The sequence below is a fragment of the Eptatretus burgeri genome, chromosome 8, assembly GCF_056783735.1.
Source record: "Eptatretus burgeri isolate ZD-2024b chromosome 8, Ebu_testis_v1, whole genome shotgun sequence".
NCBI lineage: Eukaryota > Metazoa > Chordata > Myxini > Myxiniformes > Myxinidae > Eptatretus > Eptatretus burgeri.
In genome coordinates this window covers 5714107-5740773 of record NC_140968.1, presented here as the reverse complement: position 1 = coordinate 5740773, position 26667 = coordinate 5714107, and the positions used below count along the sequence as shown (strand labels likewise).

Here is a 26667-nt window from a genome sequence, read left to right as displayed (position 1 = left end):
CAGACTAAAGCAACTGCTTTGTCATGAGTGTGCATGTGCACTGGGATAAGACTCCGTACTGTTTGCCAAATTTGGAGCTGAAGTACTGTCATGTCCAGGGGTTTAGCCCCTACCTAGATGGATGACCAAACAGTTCTCCCTTGGAGGCCCACAGCCGAGACTTCCGGAGATTAATGCACGCGCGAAAGAAATGGCGGTGAAGGACGGAGGTGCACGGGTTGTACTCGACCCACAACAGATACACGGACACACACAGACAAGGGGTCATATAAAATAAAGAAACTAAAGAAATTATTTTTAGTTCCTTCACTGAGCTGAGTCCAGGCAATCTTTTAGGATTTGATGGTCGAACCGCGTCGTCGGCGTGCAGGTAACGTCGCCCCCAAAAAAGGGCGCCAAGCAATTTGTAAGGCAATATTCGACATCAGCGCTCCCGAACCGTGGTGTCGCTTCTTTGTCCACGGCACTTGCCGATCCTGCTCTCTCTGTTCTCTTGCCGAGACATGCTCGAGTTTTCTGATCGCCCCCCTCACACCAAACTCCACTTGTGCGTTCGCTTCTCGCTATGATCTGTTTCCCCATCCTCTCTGATCACCTGCTTCCTACACGTTCTTCTTCTTCTTCCTGCTCACATCACGCCCATCAATCACCAGCCTCGGGGGTGTGACCTCGCCCGCGTCACCCTTGGAGGCGGGACTTCTTCCTTCTTGGCCATGCAGCTCGGTTGTAATGGCCGTTGCCATTACAAAAACGTAATTCTATCATTGCTGGTTTACAATACAAAAGTATAGGGAAAAGTCACAGGGGAGCGATTACATACTGACGGGAATCATCCTTAATCCCTGTCTAATTAACACAGCACCCCCCTCCACCCCGTGTGGTGACAAGTGACACTTAAGCTCACAGTTTCCCTACTTCATTACATTGAGATGTCTCCTACACGTCCACGGGTCAAGCAACTTTATACGATCCTATCTTTCCTTTGAAATTCTTCCCTCTACCCCACAAACATAACAGTATTTTAACTACTTTACAAACACTACACGACCAAGACATTTCAGTCGTGCCCACCAAACTACGGATGATCCGTGCTCGATAGCCGAACACACAATTGGTCTCATTGGTACCTTTTGTTTATGAATCTTCGTCAAACCATCTGGGTGTACTTCATTGTTCCTGACTACATAAACATAACTACTGCACAAAACTGCAGGTTCCTGTTCCAATCCATGTTTCCGATTTGTGTTCTACAGTGCTCAAAATGTAAACCTCAATTGTGATCGAGTTGTTGCTCAATCATTAACTGACATTTTTCAGACAGACAGACAGACAGAGTGAAACAATTGCTTAACTTCGCTTTGTGCTACTAGTACATGGCACAATGTATAACTATCTGGGCTTCTTGAATTTTTTTTGCTACATTTTTGGCAAAAATGTTATTTTTAATTGTTTGAGGCAGTGTTTCTCAAGGTGGGGCGTGGCAATATTTTGGTGGGGCATGAGGATTCAGAATTAATGAATCAATATATGATCTCTTTCATAGCTTTGCCTTTTGAATACATGTGTAGTATATACTGTAGTGTCTCCAATCATGGTGGGGCGTATGATTTTTTTTGAAAATCAAAGTGGGGCATAGGACAAAAAAGGTTGAGAAACACTGGTTTAAGGCATCAAGCGTAAGGTCTCAAAAAAGGGTTGGTGCCATTTTTTTCGATTACTCCTGAGGTGGCCAGCTTGGATTTCAAAATGGCAGCCACAATTTTACATTTTTAGGTCATCTCTACCGAGATGACCTAATAAAGCCGGACCAAATGTCCGTCCGTCAACAATTTTTCTTTCCGATCTTGATGAAACTTAGTACGTGGGTAGAGTTCGATGAGTGTTGCACAACGATATAACTTTTATCCGGGTTCAAGGTCAGGGTCAAGGTCACGAGGTCACGTAAGTTATAAAAATCGCCATTTTCAAAACCTATCTAGTCTGCCATTCTACAAGATGTTCGGCAACTGTTTATTGATTATGATGGTAAAAAATATTATCTTGTATCTAACCAGACAGATTTTTGAATTTCCGTCCCGTTTGGTCGCCACGTAACCTGGAAGATGGTCAAAAACACCTCCCGGTACAAAGAAAACTTTTTACTTCCGATCTTGATGAAATTTGGTAGTGGGTAGAGGTCGATGAGTGATACCCAACGACATATTTTTTCCCGGATTCGAGGTCAGGGTCAAGGTCATGAGGTCACAAAAGTTGTGAAAGTCGCCATTTTCAAAACCTATCTTGTCTGTCATTTTAGGAGATATCTGGCAACGGTTCATTGATTATGATAGTAAAAAACATTATAGAGATGACCGTCACCCCCACACGGGGGTAATTTTTCATCGTACTTTTCCAGCCAGAACACATAAAATGATAATTTTTTTCAGCAATTTATACATTTTCTGGAATAATTATAATCTTCCTGGATCTTAATTGATATTATCGGACGAATAAAACATTTCAAAATGTATGACGATACAATCTCACACCTATGAACAGCATGGTTTTATGTTTCATGCCTTAAGACTTACAGGTATCAAAACATATTGGTTATGTTCGGTGTAAATTGTTGCTACAAATATTGAATGAACTCCAAAAGGGACAAACTTATTTTATATAGAGCAATAGAAGCATTTCTAACACAGTTCTATCAAAACACTGATTTCTACTTCCAAAATTTTAATGAGCGTTTTGACATAATACAAGTCTGGAGACGGCGATGGTTCACGAGCAATGTACATTGTACACGGTTCGCCTTTTTTATTTTTTGACCTTCGAGGGGACGCCACGGGCAAACTGGCGGGAATCGGGAAAAACGTAAATGATGAAAGTTGTCGTACTCGAAGAGCGCGACTTGCATACCAACTTTCATTCGAAACAGTTGAAAACCCAAGGAGCTCGATGGCCAATTTATTGATTTTTTTTTTTGACATTTTCTAAGTTCGTGACCTTGTGGCCTTGACCTTGGGATGAAAATGAAAAATCGAGCTCTGTGGGGCGATGCAGGCGCCATTGGGCTAACCAAATACCGAAACCCCTGCCAGATTCGACAAACCCCCTCGGAGAAGATGTAACTTGAAACCGGCTGCCCCCTAAAAACACATGTTTTTGGGCGTGGCTCCGCCCATAATGGGCGCAGCACGCCCATTCTCCGGAACACACAACTAGATCATGATACAAACCTCGCACCAAAATTTTATCAAGATCGGATCAAAACACACGGAGCTATGCTCGGGACAGACAGACACACACACACCCATAACGAATATAGTGGTCACTTACTGACTCATGAACCAATATAACTGTGGAAAGACTTACACTCAACTTATGTGAAATTTGTTTGCAAAACTCGTGGCTTTCTTTAAACAGATTATAACAAGAAAAAGAGCAATCAGAGATTGCAGACCCTCACCAGGACTTGTTTTGGGTGGTGTGTTGTGTGGTGTTTGTGTAGTTTTGCGTGGTGTATTTTGTTTGGCGTTTGTGCACTGGTGTGTTATGTAATTAATAAGAGACATAATTAGAACTGCCACTTTATAAATGCTTGCAGTGATGACTGGTTCATATCAGCCATTTCAGAGAAGAAGATTTTTGAAGGTTAAAAAAAAAACAAAAAAACAATATGGCTGCTGAATCACATGACCGATGATGTCATCAAAAAAATTTTGTGGACCATTTTATCTCGAGATGACCCTCAAAAATGTTCAAACTCATCGGATGTAGCGTTATACATATGCAATTATGACGTCATAACGAAGGCTCCTATGACGTCACAATAAAATCACACTCATTTCCCATGAAGAGTACTTGCCATGTGCCAAGTTTCAATTTTTTTCCTTGATGCGGTTTCAGAGATGCAGAGGTCCAAAGTTTTCCCGTTTTTCCAACATGACCATCACAATACATAACCTATGACATCATCATCATCATCATTATCATTCAAACATTCCACATGAGTCGTCGCACCAACGGTGAAAATTTTGTCTCATCCGACAAGCGGTTGCAGAGAAAAACACGAAAGTTCTGTGCAGACAAACAAACAAACAGACAAACAAACAAACGGACCCAAATGCAATCACCCTCTCCTTCGAAAGGGTAAAAATGCGAGTTCTAAGCCGATTAAAATCGAAATGACAGTTATTTTGAATTCATTCATCTTCATCTGAATCGTCCATTCATTGATCTCTGTGTAAGCCTGCAGTGTTCTCACAGTACTCTGCACCCTCACTTTTACACATCTCCATACATGCTACATTGTGTAGCTTGCATGTACATCGCGTGGTACATTTTTCTGACCCGGCAACAACATTTGACAAGCTCAACAACAGAAAATGGTGCGGCAAGTAATTCGGAGAGCACAGGAACCAATCTCCCCTCTGATGCATGCTTGTGTCCAGCCGAGCTGGTGCGGATCTGGGTCCCTTGGATGAAGCACTCGGTCCTGGTTCCAGATGAAAGCTTGCATGTGAACTCGAAGGATGTGCTGGCGCCATGCACCTGATGTTGGTGGAATTTTGTCTACTTCCTGATTGGTTAATTGCTTCCTGAAGCGATCCCATCTGAGATTTCCAGCTGTTTTTTTCTTGCTCTTATTTTGTACTCATCGACTGGCACAGAAACTGTTCACATCCAGAGATGACACGTTGGAATGGCACTTCCTCAGTTCCAAGTTCTATCAGTGCCTGGATCGCTGGTGTTTCAGATTCCCAGAATATTTTAAAAGCAGGTCTCTTTCTCTTGCCACAAATTTGGCAACAAGTGTCACATCCAGTTATCCAACGGAAGCCTGGAAGAGCTGCAGTTTTTGATGCTCCTCGACTGTCATAGATTGCTTTCAACAAGACTGTTCTCCGTCGTTCTGTTCCAAAGATCGTTGCTGTTTGGCGCCCAAGCTGAGACAATCTCCTTAAAGCCAAGACGAGGACATCAGCGTCCTGAATCATGATGTGAACTGTCTTTTCCTTGGCACATAATTCAGCTGCAAGCAATAACATCAAAGTATCTGCTTCCGTTTGTGTGCTGACATCCGTTGATGGAAGAGAGTGTTCCACATTGGTTTGAACATGAAGACGTGTTACTGTGACCAATGTTGTGTCAAGTTGCAGAGTTTTTTTCAGCAAGGAATAATGTCAGTGAATCATTTGTGTTGTTGTTTGCCAAGAATGCCTTTGGATGTTTTATTGGTGTAACATCAACAACACGAAACTCCACAAGTTGATATCTGAAGTTTGGCCATGACGTATCATATCCTTCACAGAATTATATCAATCGACCACCTTCAGAGCTCCGACACCTCACCTTTACGACTATTGTAAAGACGTCACCAAGTTCTTTGCAGGTTTTCAATCTCGTTGATGACATAACTTCATGAACAACTGACATGCCATCAATCACAAGGTAGATGTTGGCAAAGTTGCCAGTTCTTGCATCTCTATCCATTTGATCTTCATCTTGGAATGGCAGTTCTTCCAAGACATATCGGACTTCACTTTTACTTGCACAATAAATGAAGGATACTCAGAGTTCATGAGGCTGGGATTGACTGCTGCGAATTCATTATTTGAAACCACTTCTTCAAGATCTATTTGATGATTTGAATTTGATATTATTAGCATTTGGGCAAACAGTGAATTTGTTGCTTTCAGTTCCATGCTACCTTTGGCATCTTTCAGCTTGATAGACTTGCAGTCATCACCCCGGTTGAGGAGCTTTTCTTTCTTCAATGAATCCCATAAATTTGTAGGCCCATAGATCTGCTGCTCAATGAGGGATTGAAGTGCACGTTGTCCACGTTTTTCAATGATCAGGATGTCTCTTTCAATGTTCTCAGGCATCACCTGCTGTTACATTTTTAGACGTGCATGTCTTTTGGTAATTGTTTTCATCTTGAGCTATGCAGGAACGATATGGCATCAATTTGGAGCATTTAGGATGTCATGAAGTCTTTCGTTCCTTCAAAACTGCAACTAATGTATCACAGAATCTTTTGCTAGCAGGTACAAAGTTTCAGATCATCAAATTCAGCTCTTTTATGAATGCAGTTCAAAAATGTTTCAAATGATGCACTCCTGAAGTTTGCTCGGCTGGGGCCAACTTGTGATTCTTTGGTTCCTTCTTGACAAAACAAACACAGTTTATAACTCGTGCATTTTTTTTTCTTGTTGTTGGAGGCTCTTTTTGTGCAGATGCCGTCATGCAGTAAAATTGAAGATTTAATTAGCTGAAATAAATAAGAAAAAAAAAACTATGTTAGGACATCACTTCTTACATAGTAACGCGTAATAACACAACATTAAACAAATATAATCAATGTAAATGTGTCGTTAATTTTAATATATTATCCACAAATAAAAGTACATAATATTTCAGTTGTGTTTAAAGTACGCAAGCACAAATATAATGAAAAATAATCATCCTTTTATGTCGTCTGGCTGCAAAGATGTGACAAAAACGTAAAATTGGGGCCACCATTTTTTAATCCAAAATGGCCACTTCAGGAGTAATGGAAAAAAATGGCACCAACATCAATGTGACAGCTGGGGGTATAAAGTGGAGAATAAACAAAAGTCCAAAAAATGTAGCAATTTTTTTTAGAAAGATTACATAAGGACATGCACTATACAGGGCACTAATCTTCGCTGCTGCACCAGTAGTGACGGTCGAAGGAAATGGCAGGAATGGTGTTGATGGCAAGAATGGGCATTCTCTGCTTTTCCGATGACAAAGCGAAAGACTTCGAAGAAAAAAAGGAAACTCTGCCCTCACCTTCCACAATCGACCGACCTTTCTAGAGCCGACCTTTTCACCTCTACAATCGATCTTTGACCTCACCTTCCATCACCCCACCAACCTTTCACCCTGACCCAGCCGACCATTCAGCGACTACAACCGACCATTGTTGACTTACGCAATCTCTTTCACCGACTCCGCTCGACGTTTCAGCCGACATCACCCTCCCAACAACCAATTAATTTTTCACCTCCCCAATCTACCAACCTCCACCGTATTTGACTTCCCCCTTCAAACATCTTGCAAAAAACCTTGTGTCGATACCTTGTGACTTCTCTGTTTACGCTTGTACCTCCATCCCCACCCTTTGTACCTCCATCCCCACCCCTTGTACCTCCATCCCCACCCCTTGTACCTCCATCCCCACCCCTTGTACCTCCATCCCCACCCCTTGTACCTCCATCCCCACCCCTTGTACCTCCATCCCCACCCCTTGTACCTGCATCCCCACCCCTTGTACCTCCATCCCCACCCCTTGTACCTCCATCCCCACCCCTTGTACCTCCATCCCCACCCCTTGTACCTCCATCCCCACCCCTTGTACCTCCATCCCCGCCCCTTGTTGTGTGCTGGTGCGAAATTTACATCTTTTTCTCCACATCAACAAATCCTTCAACTCCAATATTTACAAGGTGTTAAGAGTAAATTGTTCTGTACTTCGTCCGAGGTGTAAAGTGGGAAAAAAAAAACCCAATTAGAATGAGTGTAAATCGAGAACGAAGTGCAAAAAAAAAACCTTCAGAAATACAATCTCGTGTTCACACAATTGTCTCCGACATGATTGAGTGTTTGGACATTTAGTGCATTTATCAAGAGACGAGGAGTTAAACATCATAAATGATTCACAATGTTGTGTCAAATTTTGTAAATAATCGTTTTACACGTCAACGCAAATGTGATGACACAGGAGAAGGAGGAAAAAGAAATGTTGGATGAAGGGAATGATAAAGCCGGCTGTTCCCACAAGGAACATTGAAAACTTGACAGATAATAATAATACTATTATTCAATGAAAATTTTACAAAATGCCCAAATCACATTAAAGGAGTTTGTTTTTTTATTTGCAGGGACAACGACACCAGATGTCACTTCCCCAGACTCAACTTCGGTGTCATCGGGAAAATCAACAACGACAGAAACAACCCCAACTTCAATTTCAACACCACAATTACAGACAACGGTGGCCACCACTGAAAGATCTGAAACTCCGACAGTGCCCACAACCACAAGTGAAACAACATCAACTGAGGTGACGACAGATACAACGACATCACCAACGGCCCCCACAACGGCAGAAATAACCACTTCAATTTCAACAACACAATCACCTACAACGGTGACCACCACTGAAAGATCTGAAACTACGAGTGTGCCCCCAACCACAAGTGAAACAACATCAACTGAGATGACAGAAACAACTACATCAACAACAGTCCCCACAACGACAGAAACAATCCCAACTTCAATTTCAACAACACAATTACAGACAACGGTGGCCACCACTGAAAGATCTGAAACTCCGACAGTGCCCACAACCACAAGTGGAACAACATCAACTGAGGTGACGACAGATACAACGACATCACCAACGGCCCCCACAACGGCAGAAATAACCACTTCAATTTCAACAACACAATCACCTACAACGGTGACCACCACTGAAAGATCTGAAACTACGAGTGTGCCCCCAACCACAAGTGAAACAACATCAACTGAGATGACAGAAACAACTACATCAACAACAGTCCCCACAACGACAGAAACAATCCCAACTTCAATTTCAACAACACAATTACAGACAACGGTGGCCACCACTGAAAGATCTGAAACTCCGACAGTGCCCACAACCACAAGTGGAACAACATCAACTGAGGTGACGACAGATACAACGACATCACCAACGGCCCCCACAACGGCAGAAATAACCACTTCAATTTCAACAACACAATCACCTACAACGGTGACCACCACTGAAAGATCTGAAACTACGAGTGTGCCCCCAACCACAAGTGAAACAACATCAACTGAGATGACAGAAACAACTACATCAACAACAGTCCCCACAACGACAGAAACAATCCCAACTTCAATTTCAACAACACAATTACAGACAACGGTGGCCACCACTGAAAGATCTGAAACTCCGACAGTGCCCACAACCACAAGTGGAACAACATCAACTGAGGTGACGACAGATACAACGACATCACCAACGGCCCCCACAACGGCAGAAATAACCACTTCAATTTCAACAACACAATCACCTACAACGGTGACCACCACTGAAAGATCTGAAACTACGAGTGTGCCCCCAACCACAAGTGAAACAACATCAACTGAGATGACAGAAACAACTACATCAACAACAGTCCCCACAACGACAGAAACAATCCCAACTTCAATTTCAACAACACAATCACCTACAACGGTGGCCACCACTGCAACATCTGAATCTACGAATGTGCCCCCAACCACAAGTGAAACAACATCAACTGAGGTGACAGAAACAACTACATCAACAACAGTCCCCACAACGACAGAAACAATCCCAACTTCACTTTCAACAACACAATCACCGACAACGGTGGCCACCACTGCAACATCTGAATCTACGAGTGTGCCCACAACCACAAGTGAAACAACATCAACTGAGGTGACAGTAACAACCACATCAACAACAGTCCCCACAACGACAGAAACAATCCCAACTTCACTTTCAACAACACAATCACCGACAACGGTGGCCACCACTGCAACATCTGAATCTACGAGTGTGCCCACAACAACAAGTGAAACAACATCAACTGAGGTGACAGTAACAACCACATCAACAACAGTCCCCACGACAGAAACAATCCCAACTTCAATTTCAACAACACAATCACCGACAACGGTGGCTACCACTGCAACATCTGAATCTACGACTGTGCCCCCAACCACAAGTGAAACAACATCAACTGAGGTGACAGAAACAACTACATCAACAACAGTCCCCACAACGACAGAAACAATCCCAACTTCAATTTCAACAACACAATCACCTACAACGGTGGCTACCACTGCAACATCTGAATCTACGAATGTGCCCCCAACCACAAGTGAAACAACATCAACTGAGGTGACAGAAACAACTACATCAACAACAGTCCCCACAACGACAGAAACAATCCCAACTTCACTTTCAACAACACAATCACCGACAACGGTGGCCACCACTGCAACATCTGAATCTACGAGTGTGCCCACAACCACAAGTGAAACAACATCAACTGAGGTGACAGTAACAACCACATCAACAACAGTCCCCACAACGACAGAAACAATCCCAACTTCACTTTCAACAACACAATCACCGACAACGGTGGCCACCACTGCAACATCTGAATCTACGAGTGTGCCCACAACAACAAGTGAAACAACATCAACTGAGGTGACAGTAACAACCACATCAACAACAGTCCCCACGACAGAAACAATCCCAACTTCAATTTCAACAACACAATCACCGACAACGGTGGCTACCACTGCAACATCTGAATCTACGACTGAGCCCCCAACCACAATTGAAACAACATCAACTGAGGTGACAGAAACAACTACATCAACAACAGTCCCCACAACGACAGAAACAATCCCAACTTCAATTTCAACAGCACAATCACCGACAACGGTGACCACCACTGCAACATCTGAATCTACGAGTGTGCCCACAACCACAAGTGAAACAACATCAACTGAGGTGACAGAAACAACTACATCAACAACAGTCCCCACAACGACAGAAACAATCCCAAATTCAATTTCAACAACACGATCACCGACAACGGTGGCTACCACTGCAACATCTGAATCTACGACTGTGCCCCCAACCACAATTGAAACAACATCAACTGAGGTGACAGAAACAACTACATCAACAACAGTCCCCACAACGACAGAAACAATCCCAACTTCAATTTCAACAACACAATCACCTTCAACGGTGGCCGCCACTGCAACATCTGAATCTACGACTGCGCCCCCAACCACAATTGAAGCAACATCAACTGAGGTGACAGAAACAACTACATCAACAACAGTCTCCACAACGACAGAAACAATCCCAACTTCAATTACAACAACACAATCACCGACAACGGTGACCACCACTGCAACATCTGAATCTACGACTGCGCCCCCAACCACAAGTGAAAAAACATCAAATGAGGTGACAGAAACAACTACATCAACAACAGTCTCCACAACGACAGAAACAATCCCAACTTCAATTTCAACAATACAATCACCGACAACGGTGACCACCACTGCAACATCTGAATCTACGAGTGTGCCCACAACCACAAGTGAAACAACATCAACTGAGGTGACAGAAACAACTACATCAACAACAGTCCCCACAACGACAGAAACAATCCCAACTTCAATTTCAACAACACAATCACCTACAACGGTGGCCACCACTGCAACATCTGAATCTATGACTGCGCCCCCAACCACAAGTGAAACAACATCAACTGAGGTGACAGAAACAACCACATCAACAACAGTCCTCACAACGACAGAAACAATCCCAACTTCAATTTCAACAACACAATCACCTACAACGGTGGCCGCCACTGCAACATCTGAATCTATGACTGCGCCCCCAACCACAAGTGAAACAACATCAACTGAGGTGACAGAAACAACCACATCAACAACAGTCCCCACAACGACAGAAACAATCCCAACTTCAATTTCAACAACACGATCACCTACAATGGTGGCTACCACTGTAACATCTGAATCTACGACTGTGCCCCCAACCACAATTGAAACAACATCAACTGAGGTGACAGAAACAAGTACATCAACAACAGTCCCCACAACGACAGAAACAATCCCAACTTCAATTTCAACAACGCAATCACCTACAACGGTGGCCACCACTGCAACATCTGAATCTACGACTGCGCCCCCAACCACAAGTGAAACAACATCAAATGAGGTGTCAGAAACAACTACATCAACAACAGTCCCCACAACGACAGAAACAATCCCAACTTCAATTTCAACAACACAATCACCTACAACGGTGGCTACCACTGCAACATCTGAATCTATGACTGCGCCCCCAACCACAAGTGAAACAACATCAACTGAGGTGACAGAAACAACCACATCAACAACAGTCCTCACAACGACAGAAACAATCCCAACTTCAATTTCAACAACACAATCACCCACAACGGTGGCCGCCACTGTAACATCTGAATCTACGACTGTGCCCCCAACCACAATTGAAACAACATCAACTGAGGTGACAGAAACAAGTACATCAACAACAGTCCCCACAACGACAGAAACAATCCCAACTTCAATTTCAACAACGCAATCACCTACTACGGTGGCCACCACTGCAACATCTGAATCTATGACTGCGCCCCCAACCACAAGTGAAACAACATCAACTGAGGTGACAGAAACAATTACATCAACAACAGTCCCCACAACGACAGAAACAATCCCAACTTCAATTTCAACAACACAATCACCTACAACGGTGGCTACCACTGCAACATCTGAATCTACGACTGTGCCCCCAACCACAATTGAAACAACATCAAATGAGGTGACAGAAACAATTACATCAACAACAGTTCCCACAACGACAGAAACAATCCCAACTTCAATTTCAACAACACAATCACCGACAACGGTGGCTAACACTGCAACATCTGAAACTACGAGTGTGCCCACAACCACAAGTGAAACAACATCAACTGAGGTGACAGAAACAACTACATCAACAACAGTCCCCACAACGACAGAAACAATCCCAACTTCAATTTCAACAACACGATCACCTACAATGGTGGCTACCACTGTAACATCTGAATCTACGACTGTGCCCCCAACCACAATTGAAACATCAACTGAGGTGACAGAAACAAGTACATCAACAACAGTCCCCACAACGACAGAAACAATCCCAACTTCAATTTCAACAACGCAATCACCTACTACGGTGGCCACCACTGCAACATCTGAATCTACGACTGTGCCCCCAACCACAATTGAAACAACATCAAATGAGGTGACAGAAACAATTACATCAACAACAGTTCCCACAACGACAGAAACAATCCCAACTTCAATTTCAACAACACAATCACCGACAACGGTGGCTACCACTGCAACATCTGAAACTACGAGTGTGCCCACAACCACAAGTGAAACAACATCAACTGAGGTGACAGAAACAACTACATCAACAACAGTCCCCACAACGACAGAAACAATCCCAACTTCAATTTCAACAACACAATCACCTACAACGGTGGCTACCACTGCAACATCTGAAACTACGAGTGTGCCCACAACCACAAGTGAAACAACATCAAATGAGGTGTCAGAAACAACTACATCAACAACAGTCCCCACAACGACAGAAACAATCCCAACTTCAATTTCAACAACACAATCACCTTCAACGGTGGCCGCCACTGCAACATCTGAATCTACGACTGCGCCCCCAACCACAATTGAAGCAACATCAACTGAGGTGACAGAAACAACTACATCAACAACAGTCCCCACAACGACAGAAACAATCCCAACTTCAATTACAACAACACAATCACCTACAACGCTGGCCACCACTGCAATATCTGAATCTACGACTGCGCCCCCAACCACAAGTGAAAAAACATCAAATGAGGTGACAGAAACAACTACATCAACAACAGTCTCCACAACGACAGAAACAATCCCAACTTCAATTACAACAACACAATCGCCTACAACGATGGCTACCACTGCAACATCTGAATCTACGACTGTGCCCCCAACCACAATTGAAACAACATCAACTGAGGTGACAGAAACAATGACATCAACAACAGTCCCCACAACGACAGAAACAATCCCAACTGCAATTTCAACAACACAATCACCAACAACGGTGACCACCACTGCAACATCTGAATCTACGAGTGTGCCCACAACCACAAGTGAAACAACATCAACTGAGGTGACAGAAACAACTACATCAACAACAGTCCCCACAACGACAGAAACAATCCCAACTTCAATTTCAACAACACAATCACCTACAACGGTGGCCACCACTGCAACATCTGAATCTACGACTGCGCCCCCAACCACAAGTGAAACAACATCAACTGAGGTGACAGAAACAACCACATCAACAACAGTCCCCACAACGACAGAAACAATCCCAACTTCAATTTCAACAACACAATCACCTACAACGGTGACCACCACTGCAACATCTGAATCTATGACTGCGCCCCCAACCACAAGTGAAACAACATCAACTGAGGTGACAGAAACAACCACATCAACAACAGTCCTCACAACGACAGAAACAATCCCAACTTCAATTTCAACAACACAATCACCTACAACGGTGGCCGCCACTGCAACATCTGAATCTATGACTGCGCCCCCAACCACAAGTGAAACAACATCAACTGAGGTGACAGAAACAAGTACATCAACAACAGTCCCCACAACGACAGAAACAATCCCAACTTCAATTTCAACAACGCAATCACCTACAACGGTGGCCACCACTGCAACATCTGAATCTACGACTGCGCCCCCAACCACAAGTGAAACAACATCAAATGAGGTGTCAGAAACAACTACATCAACAACAGTCCCCACAACGACAGAAACAATCCCAACTTCAATTTCAACAACACAATCACCTACAACGGTGGCTACCACTGCAACATCTGAATCTATGACTGCGCCCCCAACCACAAGTGAAACAACATCAACTGAGGTGACAGAAACAACCACATCAACAACAGTCCTCACAACGACAGAAACAATCCCAACTTCAATTTCAACAACACAATCACCCACAACGGTGGCCGCCACTGTAACATCTGAATCTACGACTGTGCCCCCAACCACAATTGAAACATCAACTGAGGTGACAGAAACAAGTACATCAACAACAGTCCCCACAACGACAGAAACGATCCCAACTTCAATTTCAACAACGCAATCACCTACTACGGTGGCCACCACTGCAACATCTGAATCTATGACTGCGCCCCCAACCACAAGTGAAACAACATCAACTGAGGTGACAGAAACAACCACATCAACAACAGTCCCCACAACGACAGAAACAATCCCAACTTCAATTTCAACAACACGATCACCTACAATGGTGGCTACCACTGTAACATCTGAATCTACGACTGTGCCCCCAACCACAATTGAAACAACATCAACTGAGGTGACAGAAACAAGTACATCAACAACAGTCCCCACAACGACAGAAACAATCCCAACTTCAATTTCAACAACACAATCACCTACAACGGTGGCCACCACTGCAACATCTGAATCTTCGACTGCGCCCCCAACCACAAGTGAAACAACATCAACTGAGGTGACAGAAACAACGACATCAACAACAGTCCCCACAACGACAGAAACAATCCCAACTTCAATTTCAACAACACAATCACCTACAACGGTGGCCACCACTGCAACATCTGAATCTACGACTGTGCCCCCAACCACAAGTGAAACAACATCAACTGAGGTGACAGAAACAACTCCAACAACAGTCTCCACAACGACAGAAACAATCCCAACTTCAATTTCAACAACACAATCACCTACAACGGTGACCACCACTGCAACATCAGCATCTACGACTGTGCCCCCAACCACAAGTGAAACAACATCAACTGAGGTGACAGAAACAACTACAACAACAGTCTCCACAACGACAGAAACAATCCCAACTTCAATTTCAACAACACAATCACCTACAATGGTGACCACCACTGCAACATCTGAATCTACGACTGTGCCCCCAACCACAAGTGAAACAACATCAACTGAGGTGACAGAAATAACTACATCAACAACAGTCCCCTCAACGACAGAAACAATCCCAACTTCAATTTCAACAACACAATCACCTACAACGGTGGCCACCACTGCAACATCTGAATCTACGACTGTGCCCCCAACCACAAGTGAAACAACATCAACTGAGGTGACAGAAACAACGACATCAACAACAGTCCCCACAACGACAGAAACAATCCCAACTTCAATTTCAACAACACAATCACCGACAACGGTGACCACCACTGCAACATCTGAATCGACGACTGTGCCCCCAACCACAAGTGAAACAACATCAACTGAGGTGACAGAAACAACTACATCAACAACAGTCTCCACAACGACAGAAACAATCCCAACTTCAATTTCAACAACACAATCACCTACAACGGTGACCACCACTGCAACATCTGAATCTACGACTGTGCCCCCAACCACAAGTGAAACAACATCAACTGAGGTGACAGAAACAACGACATCAACAACAGTCCCCACAACGACAGAAACAATCCCAACTTCAATTTCAACAACACAATCACCTACAACGGTGACCACCACTGCAACATCAGCATCTACGACTGTGCCCCCAACCACAAGTGAAACAACATCAACTGAGGTGACAGAAACAACTACAACAACAGTCTCCACAACGACAGAAACAATCCCAACTTCAATTTCAACAACACAATCACCTACAATGGTGACCACCACTGCAACATCTGAATCTACGACTGTGCCCCCAACCACAAGTGAAACAACATCAACTGAGGTGACAGAAACAACTACATCAACAACAGTCCCCACAACAATAGAAACAATCCCAACTTCAATTTCAACAACACAATCACCTACAACGGTGGCCACCACTGCAACATCTGAATCTACGAGTGTGCCCACAACCACAAGTGAAACAACATCAACTCTGATGATGATGGAACCAACTACATCAAGACCTGCCTCCACAACGGCAGAAACAACCACTTCAATTTCAACAACACAACCCCAGACAACTGTGGCTGTCATGACAGCATCTGAAAGTACAACTGTGCCCCCAACCACTAGTGCAGCAACATCAACTGAGGTGACAACGGAAACAACTAAAGGAGCAACTGCTACCACAATGGCACAAACGACCATCACTTTCATGTCAACAACACAACCAGCTTCAACCGTGGCTGTGAAGACACCATCTGAAAGTGCAACGCCACAACAAACTACAAGTGAAGCAACATCAACTCTGGTGACAACGGAAACAACTGCATCAGCAACTGCTCACACAACGACAGAAATGAGCACCACTTCAATCTCAACAACAAAGCAACATACAACTGTTTCAACCACTTCACCACCTGAGAGTACGACTCGGAAACCAACTTCCAGCACAAATCTCGCAGGTACAATTCTGGTGACAGAAAGCATGACATTAACACCTGAAAATACAACTCCACAACAAACTACCACAAGTGAAGCCGCAACAACTCTGTTCACACCTGAAACTCCATCAATATCTGCACCCACAACGGCACTGGTAGAAACGAGCACAACCTCAATTGCAACACAACCAGCTACAACTGCGACAGCCACGACATCACCTGAGAGTACAACTCAACAACCATCCATGACAAAGGAAGTGGAAAGTTTGGTCACAATCGAAACGACAACATTAACACCTCCAAACGCAATGTCAAAACGAAGCACTACATCGAGTTCATCAACACAACCAACTTCAACCGTGGCAACCTCAACATCACCTGAAAGTACAAAGATTTCACCAGACACCACCAGTATAAGTGAAGCAGCAATAACTACCATGACAATGCAAAGAACATCATCAACACCAGCAACCACAATGATGATGACAGAACTAAGCACCACATCAGTTTCAACAACACAACCATATGCAACTGTGGCAACCACTCCACTCGCTAAGGGTACAACTCCCAAACAAAGCACACACAAAAGTGAAGCGGCAACAACTGCGTTGACAACAGAAGCGAGTGCATCAACACGAGTACCAACAACAACAACAACGACAGAAACAAGCGCCACTATAATTTCAACACCACCACCACATACAACTGTGGCAACCACCGCATCACCTGAAAGTAGGAAGATTTCGCCATACACCACCAGTACAAGTGAAGCACCAACAACCGCCATGACAATGCAAACAACATCATCAACACCAGCTCCCACAATGATGACAGAACCAAGCACCATTTCAATTTCAACAACACAACCAGATACAACTTTGGCAACCACGACAATCGCTGAAAATACCACTCCTCAACAAACCACAAGTACAAGTGAAGCAGCAACAACTGTGGTGACAATGGAAACTAGTACATCGACACCTCCAACCACAACATCAATGTCCATTGAAAGAAGCACCACTTCAATTTCAACAACACAAGCATATGCAAATGCAGCAAACACTGCACCACCTAAAAGTACAACTCCCCAACAAACCACAAGTACAAGTGAAGCAGCAACAACTATTGTAACAACAGAAACTACTCTATTGACACTGGTACCCATAACAACAACAGAAACAAGCACCATGGAAATTTCAACATCACCACCACATACAACTGTGGCAACCACTATACCACCTGAAAGTACAACCCCACAACAAGCTACCACAAATAAAGCCGTGACGACTCAGGTCACAACAGAAGCGACTCAATCAACACCTACATCCACAACAAGAGAAACGAGCACCGTTTTGGTTTCAACAACACAACCACATACAACTATGGCAACCACTATACCACCTGAAAGCACAACTCCACAACAAGCTACCACAAATAAAGCCGTGACGACTCAGGTCACAACAGAAGCGACTCAATCAACACCTACATCCACAACAAGAGAAACAAGCACCGTTTTGGTTTCAACAACACATCCAGATGCAACGGTTGTGCCAACAACAGAAACAACTATAAGTAAAGCAGTTACGTCTTCTCCTCGAGCATCAACTGAACACAGCACGACCTCCATAACTTCAACAAAACCTCAAACGGTGTCAACATTTCAACATTCAACCCTCATCACAAGGGGAACCACCGAATCACCACCCCCTTCCATTGCAATCACCACTATCACAAGTCCTCCAGTGTTAACTGAGGCTTTAATTGAAGAGGAACAAAAACCACCAGATACAGAAGTAAATCCCCCACCAATACCAACAACAGTTCCAATTACTTCTTCTGCTGAAACAACAAGTATATCAGCAGAAGCAACATCAGAAGCTAGGACCACTTTGATTCCAGCAACACAACCAGAGATAACAGCAACAACAACGATACCACCTTCAACTTTGATACATCCAACAACAACCAGTACACCTGAGACAGCATCAGTATTTGTGCTAACAACTGAAACTGCAATGACATCAACCCCTGTACCCACCACTTTAACAACGATAGGAACAACACCAGGAACAAACACCTCTTCATTTCCAAAATCCCAACCAGTGACCACTGCAGAAACCACTATCACACCTGAAACCACAACTCTCCAAACAATAGCCAGGCCAAGTGAAGCTGCAACAACGCTGAACACACCTGGAACTCCATCAATATCTGCACCCACAACGGCACTGGCAGAAACAAGCACAACTTCAATTACAACACAGCCAGCCACAACTGTGGCAACCACGACACTCGCTCAAGGTACAACTCCCAAACAAAGCACACACAAAAGTGAAGCAGCAACAACTGCGTTAACAGAAACGAGGACATCAACACGAGTACCCATAACAACAATGACAGAAACAAGAACCACTATACTTTCAACACCACCACCAGATACAACTGTGGCAACCACTACATCACCGGAAAGAAGGAAGATTTCGCCATACACCACCAGTACAAGTGAAGCAGCAACAACCGCCATGGCAACGCAAACAACATCATCAACACCAGCTCCCATAATGATGACAGAACCAAGCACCATTTCAATTTCAACAACACAACCAGATACAACTTTGGCAACCACTAAAATAGCTGAAAGTACAACTCCCACACAAATCACAAGCACAAGTGAAGCAGCAACAACTGTGGTGACGATGGAAACTAGTACATCGACACCTCCATCCACAACATCAATGGCCACACAAACAAGCAGCACTTCAATTTCAACAACACAAGCATATGCAACTGCAGCAACCACTGCACCACCTAAAAGTACAACTCCCCAACAAACCACAAGTACAAGTGAAGCAGCAACAACTATTGCAACAACAGAAACTACTCCATTGACACTGGTACCCATAACAACAACAGAAAAAAGCACCATGGAAATTTCAACACCACCACCACATACAACTGTGGCAACCACTATACCACCTGAAAGTACAACTCCACAACAACCGACCACAAATAAAGCCGTGACAACTCAGGTCACAACAGAAGCAACTCAATCAACACCGACATCCACAACAAGAGAAACAAGCACCGTTTTGGTTTCAACAACACAACCAGATACAACTTTGGCAACCACAACAATAGCTGAAAGTACAACTCCAACACAAATCACAAGCACGAGTGAAGCAGCAACAACTGTGGTGACAATGGAAACTAGTGAATCGACACCTCCATCCACAACATCAATGGCCATACAAACAAGCAGCACTTCAATTTCAACAACACAAGCATATGCAACTGCTGCAACCACTGCACCACCTAAAAGTACAACTCCCCAACAAACCACAAGTACAAGTGAAGCAGCAGCAACTATTGCAACAACAGAAACTACTCCATTGACACTGGTACCCATAACAACAACAGAAAAAAGCACCATGGAAATTTCAACACCACCACCACATACAACTGTGGCAACCACTATACCACCTGAAAGTACAACTCCACAACAAGCTACCACAAATAAAGCCGTGACAACTCAGGTCACAACAGAAGCAACTCAATCAACACCTACATCCACAACAAGAGAAACAAGCACCGTTTTGGTTTCAACAACACAACCAGATACAACTTTGGCAACCACTACAATAGCTGAAAGTACAACTCCCACACAAATCGCAAGCACGAGTGAAGCAGCAACAACTGTGGTGACAATGGAAACTAGTGCATCGACACCTCCATCCACATCAATGGCCAGAGAAAGAAGCAGCACTTCAATTTCAACAACACAAGCATATGCAACTGCAGCAACCACTGCACCACCTAAAAGTACAACTCCCCAACAAACCACAAGTACAAGTGAAGCAGCAACAACTATTGAAACAACAGAAACTACTCTATTGACACTGGTACCCATAACAACAGAAAAAAGCACCATGGAAATTTCAACACCACCACCACATACAACTGTGGCAACCACTATACCACCTGAAAGTACAACTCCACAACAAGCTACCACAAATAAAGCCGTGACAACTCAGGTCACAACACAAGCGACTCAATCAACACCTACATCCACAACAAGAGAAACAAGCACCGTTTTGGTTTCAACAACACAACCAGATACAACTTTGGCAACCACAACAAGAGCTGAAAGTACAACTCCAACACAAATCACAAGCACGAGTGAAGCAGCAACAACTGTGGTGACAATGGAAACTAGTGAATCGACACCTCCATCCACAACATCAATGGCCATACAAACAAGCAGCACTTCAATTTCAACAACACAAGCATATGCAACTGCTGCAACCACTGCACCACCTAAAAGTACAACTCCCCAACAAACCACAAGTACAAGTGAAGCAGCAGCAACTATTGCAACAACAGAAACTACTCCATTGACACTGGTACCCATAACAACAACAGAAAAAAGCACCATGGAAATTTCAACACCACCACCACATACAACTGTGGCAACCACTATACCACCTGAAAGTACAACTCCACAACAAGCTACCACAAATAAAGCCGTGACAACTCAGGTCACAACAGAAGCAACTCAATCAACACCTACATCCACAACAAGAGAAACAAGCACCGTTTTGGTTTCAACAACACAACCAGATACAACTTTGGCAACCACTACAATAGCTGAAAGTACAACTCCAACACAAATCATAAGCACGAGTGAAGCAGCAACAACTGTGGTGACGATGGAAACTAGTGCATCGACACCTCCATCCACAACATCAATGGCCATAGAAAGAAGCAGCACTTCAATTTCAACAACACAAGCACATGCAACTGCAGCAACCACTGCACCACCTAAAAGTACAACTCCCCAACAAACCACAAGTACAAGTGAAGCAGCAACAACTATTGCAACAACAGAAACTACTCTATTGACACTGGTACCCATAACAACAACAGAAAAAAGAACCATGGAAATTTCAACACCATCACCACATACAACTGTGGCAACCACTATACCACCTGAAAGTACAACTCCACAAAAAGCTACCACAAATAAAGCCGTGACAACTCAGGTCACAACAGAAGTGACTCAATCAACACCTACATCCACAACAAGAGAAACAAGCACCGTTTTGGTTTCAACAACACAACCAGATACAACTTTGGCAACCACAACAATAGCTGAAAGTACAACTCCAACACAAATCATAAGCACGAGTGAAGCAGCAACAACTGTAGTGACAATGGAAACGAGTGAATCGACACCTCCATCCACAACATCAATGGCCATACAAACAAGCAGCACTTCAATTTCAACAACACAAGCATATGCAACTGCAGCAACCACTGCACCACCTAAAAGTACAACTCCCCAACAAACCACAAGTACAAGTGAAGCAGCAGCAACTATTGCAACAACAGAAACTACTCCATTGACACTGGTACCCATAACAACAACAGAAAAAAGCACCATGGAAATTTCAACACCACCACCACATACAACTGTGGCAACCACGATACCACCTGAAAGTACAACTCCACAACAATCGACCACAAATAAAGCCGTGACAACTCAGGTCACAACAGAAGCGACTCAATCAACACCTACATCCACAACAAGAGAAACAAGCACCGTTTTGGTTTCAACAACACAACCAGATACAACTTTGGCAACCACAACAATAGCTGAAAGTACAACTCCCACACAAATCACAAGCACGAGTGAAGCAGCAACAACTGTGGTGACAATGGAAACCAGTACATCGACACCTCCATCCACAACATCAATGGCCATACAAACAAGCAGCACTTCAATTTCAACAACACAAGCATATGCAACTGCAGCAACCACTGCACCACCTGAAAGTACAACTCCCCAACAAACCACAAGAACAAGTGAAGCAGCAGCAACTATTGCAACAACAGAAACTACTCGATTGACACGAGTACCCATAACAACAGAAAAAAGCACCATGGAAATTTCAACACCACCACCACATACAACTGTGGCAACCACTATACCACCTGAAAGTACAACTCCACAACAAGCTACCACAAATAAAGCCGTGACAACTCAGGTCACAACACAAGCGACTCAATCAACACCTACATCCACAACAAGAGAAACAAGCACCGTTTTGGTTTCCACAACACAACCAGATACAACTTTGGCAACCACAACAAGAGCTGAAAGTACAACTCCAACACAAATCACAAGCACGAGTGAAGCAGCAACAACTGTGGTGACAATGGAAACCAGTACATCGACACCTCCATCCACAACATCAATGGCCATACAAACAAGCAGCACTTCAATTTCAACAACACAAGCATATGCAACTGCAGCAACCACTGCACCACCTGAAAGTACAACTCCCCAACAAACCACAAGAACAAGTGAAGCAGCAGCAACTATTGCAACAACAGAAACTACTCGATTGACACGAGTACCCATAACAACAGAAAAAAGCACCATGGAAATTTCAACACCACCACCACATACAACTGTGGCAACCACTATACCACCTGAAAGTACAACTCCACAACAAGCTACCACAAATAAAGCCGTGACAACTCAGGTCACAACACAAGCGACTCAATCAACACCTACATCCACAACAAGAGAAACAAGCACCGTTTTGGTTTCCACAACACAACCAGATACAACTTTGGCAACCACAACAAGAGCTGAAAGTACAACTCCAACACAAATCACAAGCACGAGTGAAGCAGCAACAACTGTGGTGACAATGGAAACGAGTGAATCGACACCTCCATCCACAACATCAATGGCCATACAAACAAGCAGCACTTCAATTTCAACAACAGAAGCATATGCAACTGCAGCAACCACTGCACCACCTAAAAGTACAACTCCCCAACAAACCACAAGTACAAGTGAAGCAGCAGCAACTATTGCAACAACAGAAACTACTCCATTGACACTGGTACCCATAACAACAACAGAAAAAAGCACCATGGAAATTTCAACACCACCACCACATACAACTGTGGCAACCACTATACCACCTGAAAGTACAACTCCACAACAAGCTACCACAAATAAAGCCGTGACAACTCAGGTCACAACACAAGCGACTCAATCAACACCTACATCCACAACAAGAGAAACAAGCACCGTTTTGGTTTCAACAACACAACCAGATACAACTTTGGCAACCACAACAAGAGCTGAAAGTACAACTCCCACACAAATCGCAAGCACGAGTGAAGCAGCAACAACTGTGGTGACAATGGAAACGAGTGAATCGACACCTCCATCCACAACATCAATGGCCATACAAACAAGCAGCACTTCAATTTCAACAACACAAGCATATGCAACTGCAGCAACCACTGCACCACCTAAAAGTACAACTCCCCAACAAACCACAAGTACAAGTGAAGCAGCAGCAACTATTGCAACAACAGAAACTACTCTATTGACACTAGTACCCATAACAACAGAAAAAAGCACCATGGAAATTTCAACACCACCACCACATACAACTGTGGCAACCACGATACCACCTGAAAGTACAACTCCACAACAATCGACCACAAATAAAGCCGTGACAACTCAGGTCACAACAGAAGCGACTCAATCAACACCTACATCCACAACAAGAGAAACAAGCACCGTTTTGGTTTCAACAACACAACCAGATACAACTTTGGCAACCACAACAATAGCTGAAAGTACAACTCCAACACAAATCACAAGCACGAGTGAAGCAGCAACAACTGTGGTGACGATGGAAACTAGTGCATCGACACCTCCATCCACAACATCAATGGCCATAGAAAGAAGCAGCACTTCAATTTCAACAACACAAGCATATGCAACTGCAGCAACCACTGCACCACTGAAAAGTACAACTCCCCAACAAACCACAAGAACAAGTGAAGCAGCAGCAACTATTGCAACAACAGAAACTACTCTATTGACACTAGTACCCATAACAACAGAAAAGAGCACCATGGAAATTTCAACACCACCACCACATACAACTGTGGCAACCACTATACCACCTGAAAGTACAACTCCACAACAAGCTACCACAAATAAAGCCGTGACAACTCAGGTCATAGCAGAAGCGACTCAATCAACACCTACATCCACAACAAGAGAAACGAGCACCGTTTTGGTTTCAACAACACATCCAGATACAACATTGGCAACCACTACAATAGCTGAAAGTACAACTCCAACACAAATCACAAGCACGAGTGAAGCAGCAACAACTGTGGTGACAATGGAAACTAGTGCATCGACACCTCCATCCACAACGTCAATGGCCATAGAAACAAGCACCACTTCAATTTCAACAACACAAGCATATACAACTGCAGCAACCACTGCACCACCTAAAAGTATAACTCCCCAACAAACCACAAGTACAAGTGAAGCAGCAACAACTATTGCAACAACAGAAACTAGTCTATTGACACTGGTACCCATAACAACAGAAAAAAGCACCATGGAAATTTCAACACCACCACCACATACAACTGTGGCAACCACTATACCACCTGAAAGTACAACTCCACAACAAGCTACCACAAATAAAGCTGTGACAACTCAGGTCACAACAGAAGCGACTCAATCAACACCTACATCCACAACAAGAGAAACAAGCACCGTTTTGGTTTCAACAACACATCCAGATGCAACGGTTGTGCCAACAACAGAAACAACTATAAGTAAAGCAGTTACGTCTTCTCCTCGAGCATCAACTGAACACAGCACGACCTCCATAACTTCAACAAAACCTCAAACGGTGTCAACATTTCAACATTCAACCCTCATCACAAGGGGAACCACCGAATCACCACCCCCTTCCATTGCAATCACCACTATCACAAGTCCTCCAGTGTTAACTGAGACTTCAATTGGAGAGGAAACAAAATCACCAGGTACCGAAGTAAATCCCCCACCAATACCAACAACAGTTCCAATTACTTCTTCTGCTGAAACAACAAGTATATCAGCAGAAGCAACATCAGAAGCTAGGACCACTTTGATTCCAGCAACACAACCAGAGATAACAGCGACAACAACTATACCACCTTCAACTTTGATACATCCAACAACAACCAGTACACCTGAGACAGCATCAGTAATTGTGCTAACAACTGAAGCTGCTATGACATCAACCCCTGTACCCACCACTATAACAACGATAGGAACAACACCAGGAACAAACACCTCTTCATTTCCAAAATCCCAACCAGTGACCACTGCAGAAACCACTATCACACCTGAAACCACAACTCTCCAAACAATAGCCAGCCCAAGTGAAGCTGCAACAACACTTGTGACAACTGAAGCTGTCGTGACCTCACCTCCAGAATCCAGAACCACAACAACAGAAACAACAACAGAATCAAGCACCACATTGATCGTGACAACAATAGCACCCACACCTGTTCCTGTAGTCGGTGAATTAAGCACTTCTTCCTCTGTTTTCACATTGGAAGGTGAGACAACATCAGCAAGGCCAAACAAGTTTCAAATTTCATCCTCATTTTGCAAACACCACTCGATCTATGTATACCTCTATTCTTGACTTCAAGAATGCTTACACAACAACATTTCTTTTATTCTATTCAAAAT

At 43.7% G+C, this 26667-nt stretch overlaps 2 protein-coding genes across 6 annotated transcripts in view; both read left to right on the top strand.

Annotated features, from left to right (window-relative positions):
• Positions 1-8545: 8545 nt before the first annotated feature.
• Positions 8546-16331, top strand: LOC147020991 (uncharacterized). Its single transcript, XM_085893549.1, has 2 exons — positions 8546-16171; positions 16281-16331. Exons 1-2 carry the CDS (start codon positions 8546-8548, stop codon positions 16329-16331), a joined length of 7677 nt encoding a protein of 2558 aa, XP_085749675.1.
• Positions 16332-16393: 62 nt separating this feature from the next.
• Positions 16394-26667, top strand: part of LOC147020989 (mucin-16-like) — a 90859-nt gene continuing 80585 nt past the window's right edge. For 4 of the 5 annotated variants that reach the window (XM_085890766.1, XM_085890765.1, XM_085890767.1 and 1 more), the window contains exon 1: positions 16394-26531. In XM_085890766.1, the coding sequence (XP_085746892.1) occupies positions 16409-26531 (10123 nt within the window). In that variant the 5' untranslated portion in view covers positions 16394-16408. The remainder of the gene's footprint in view (positions 26532-26667) is intronic. The other variant, XM_085890768.1, reaches the window with a different exon arrangement.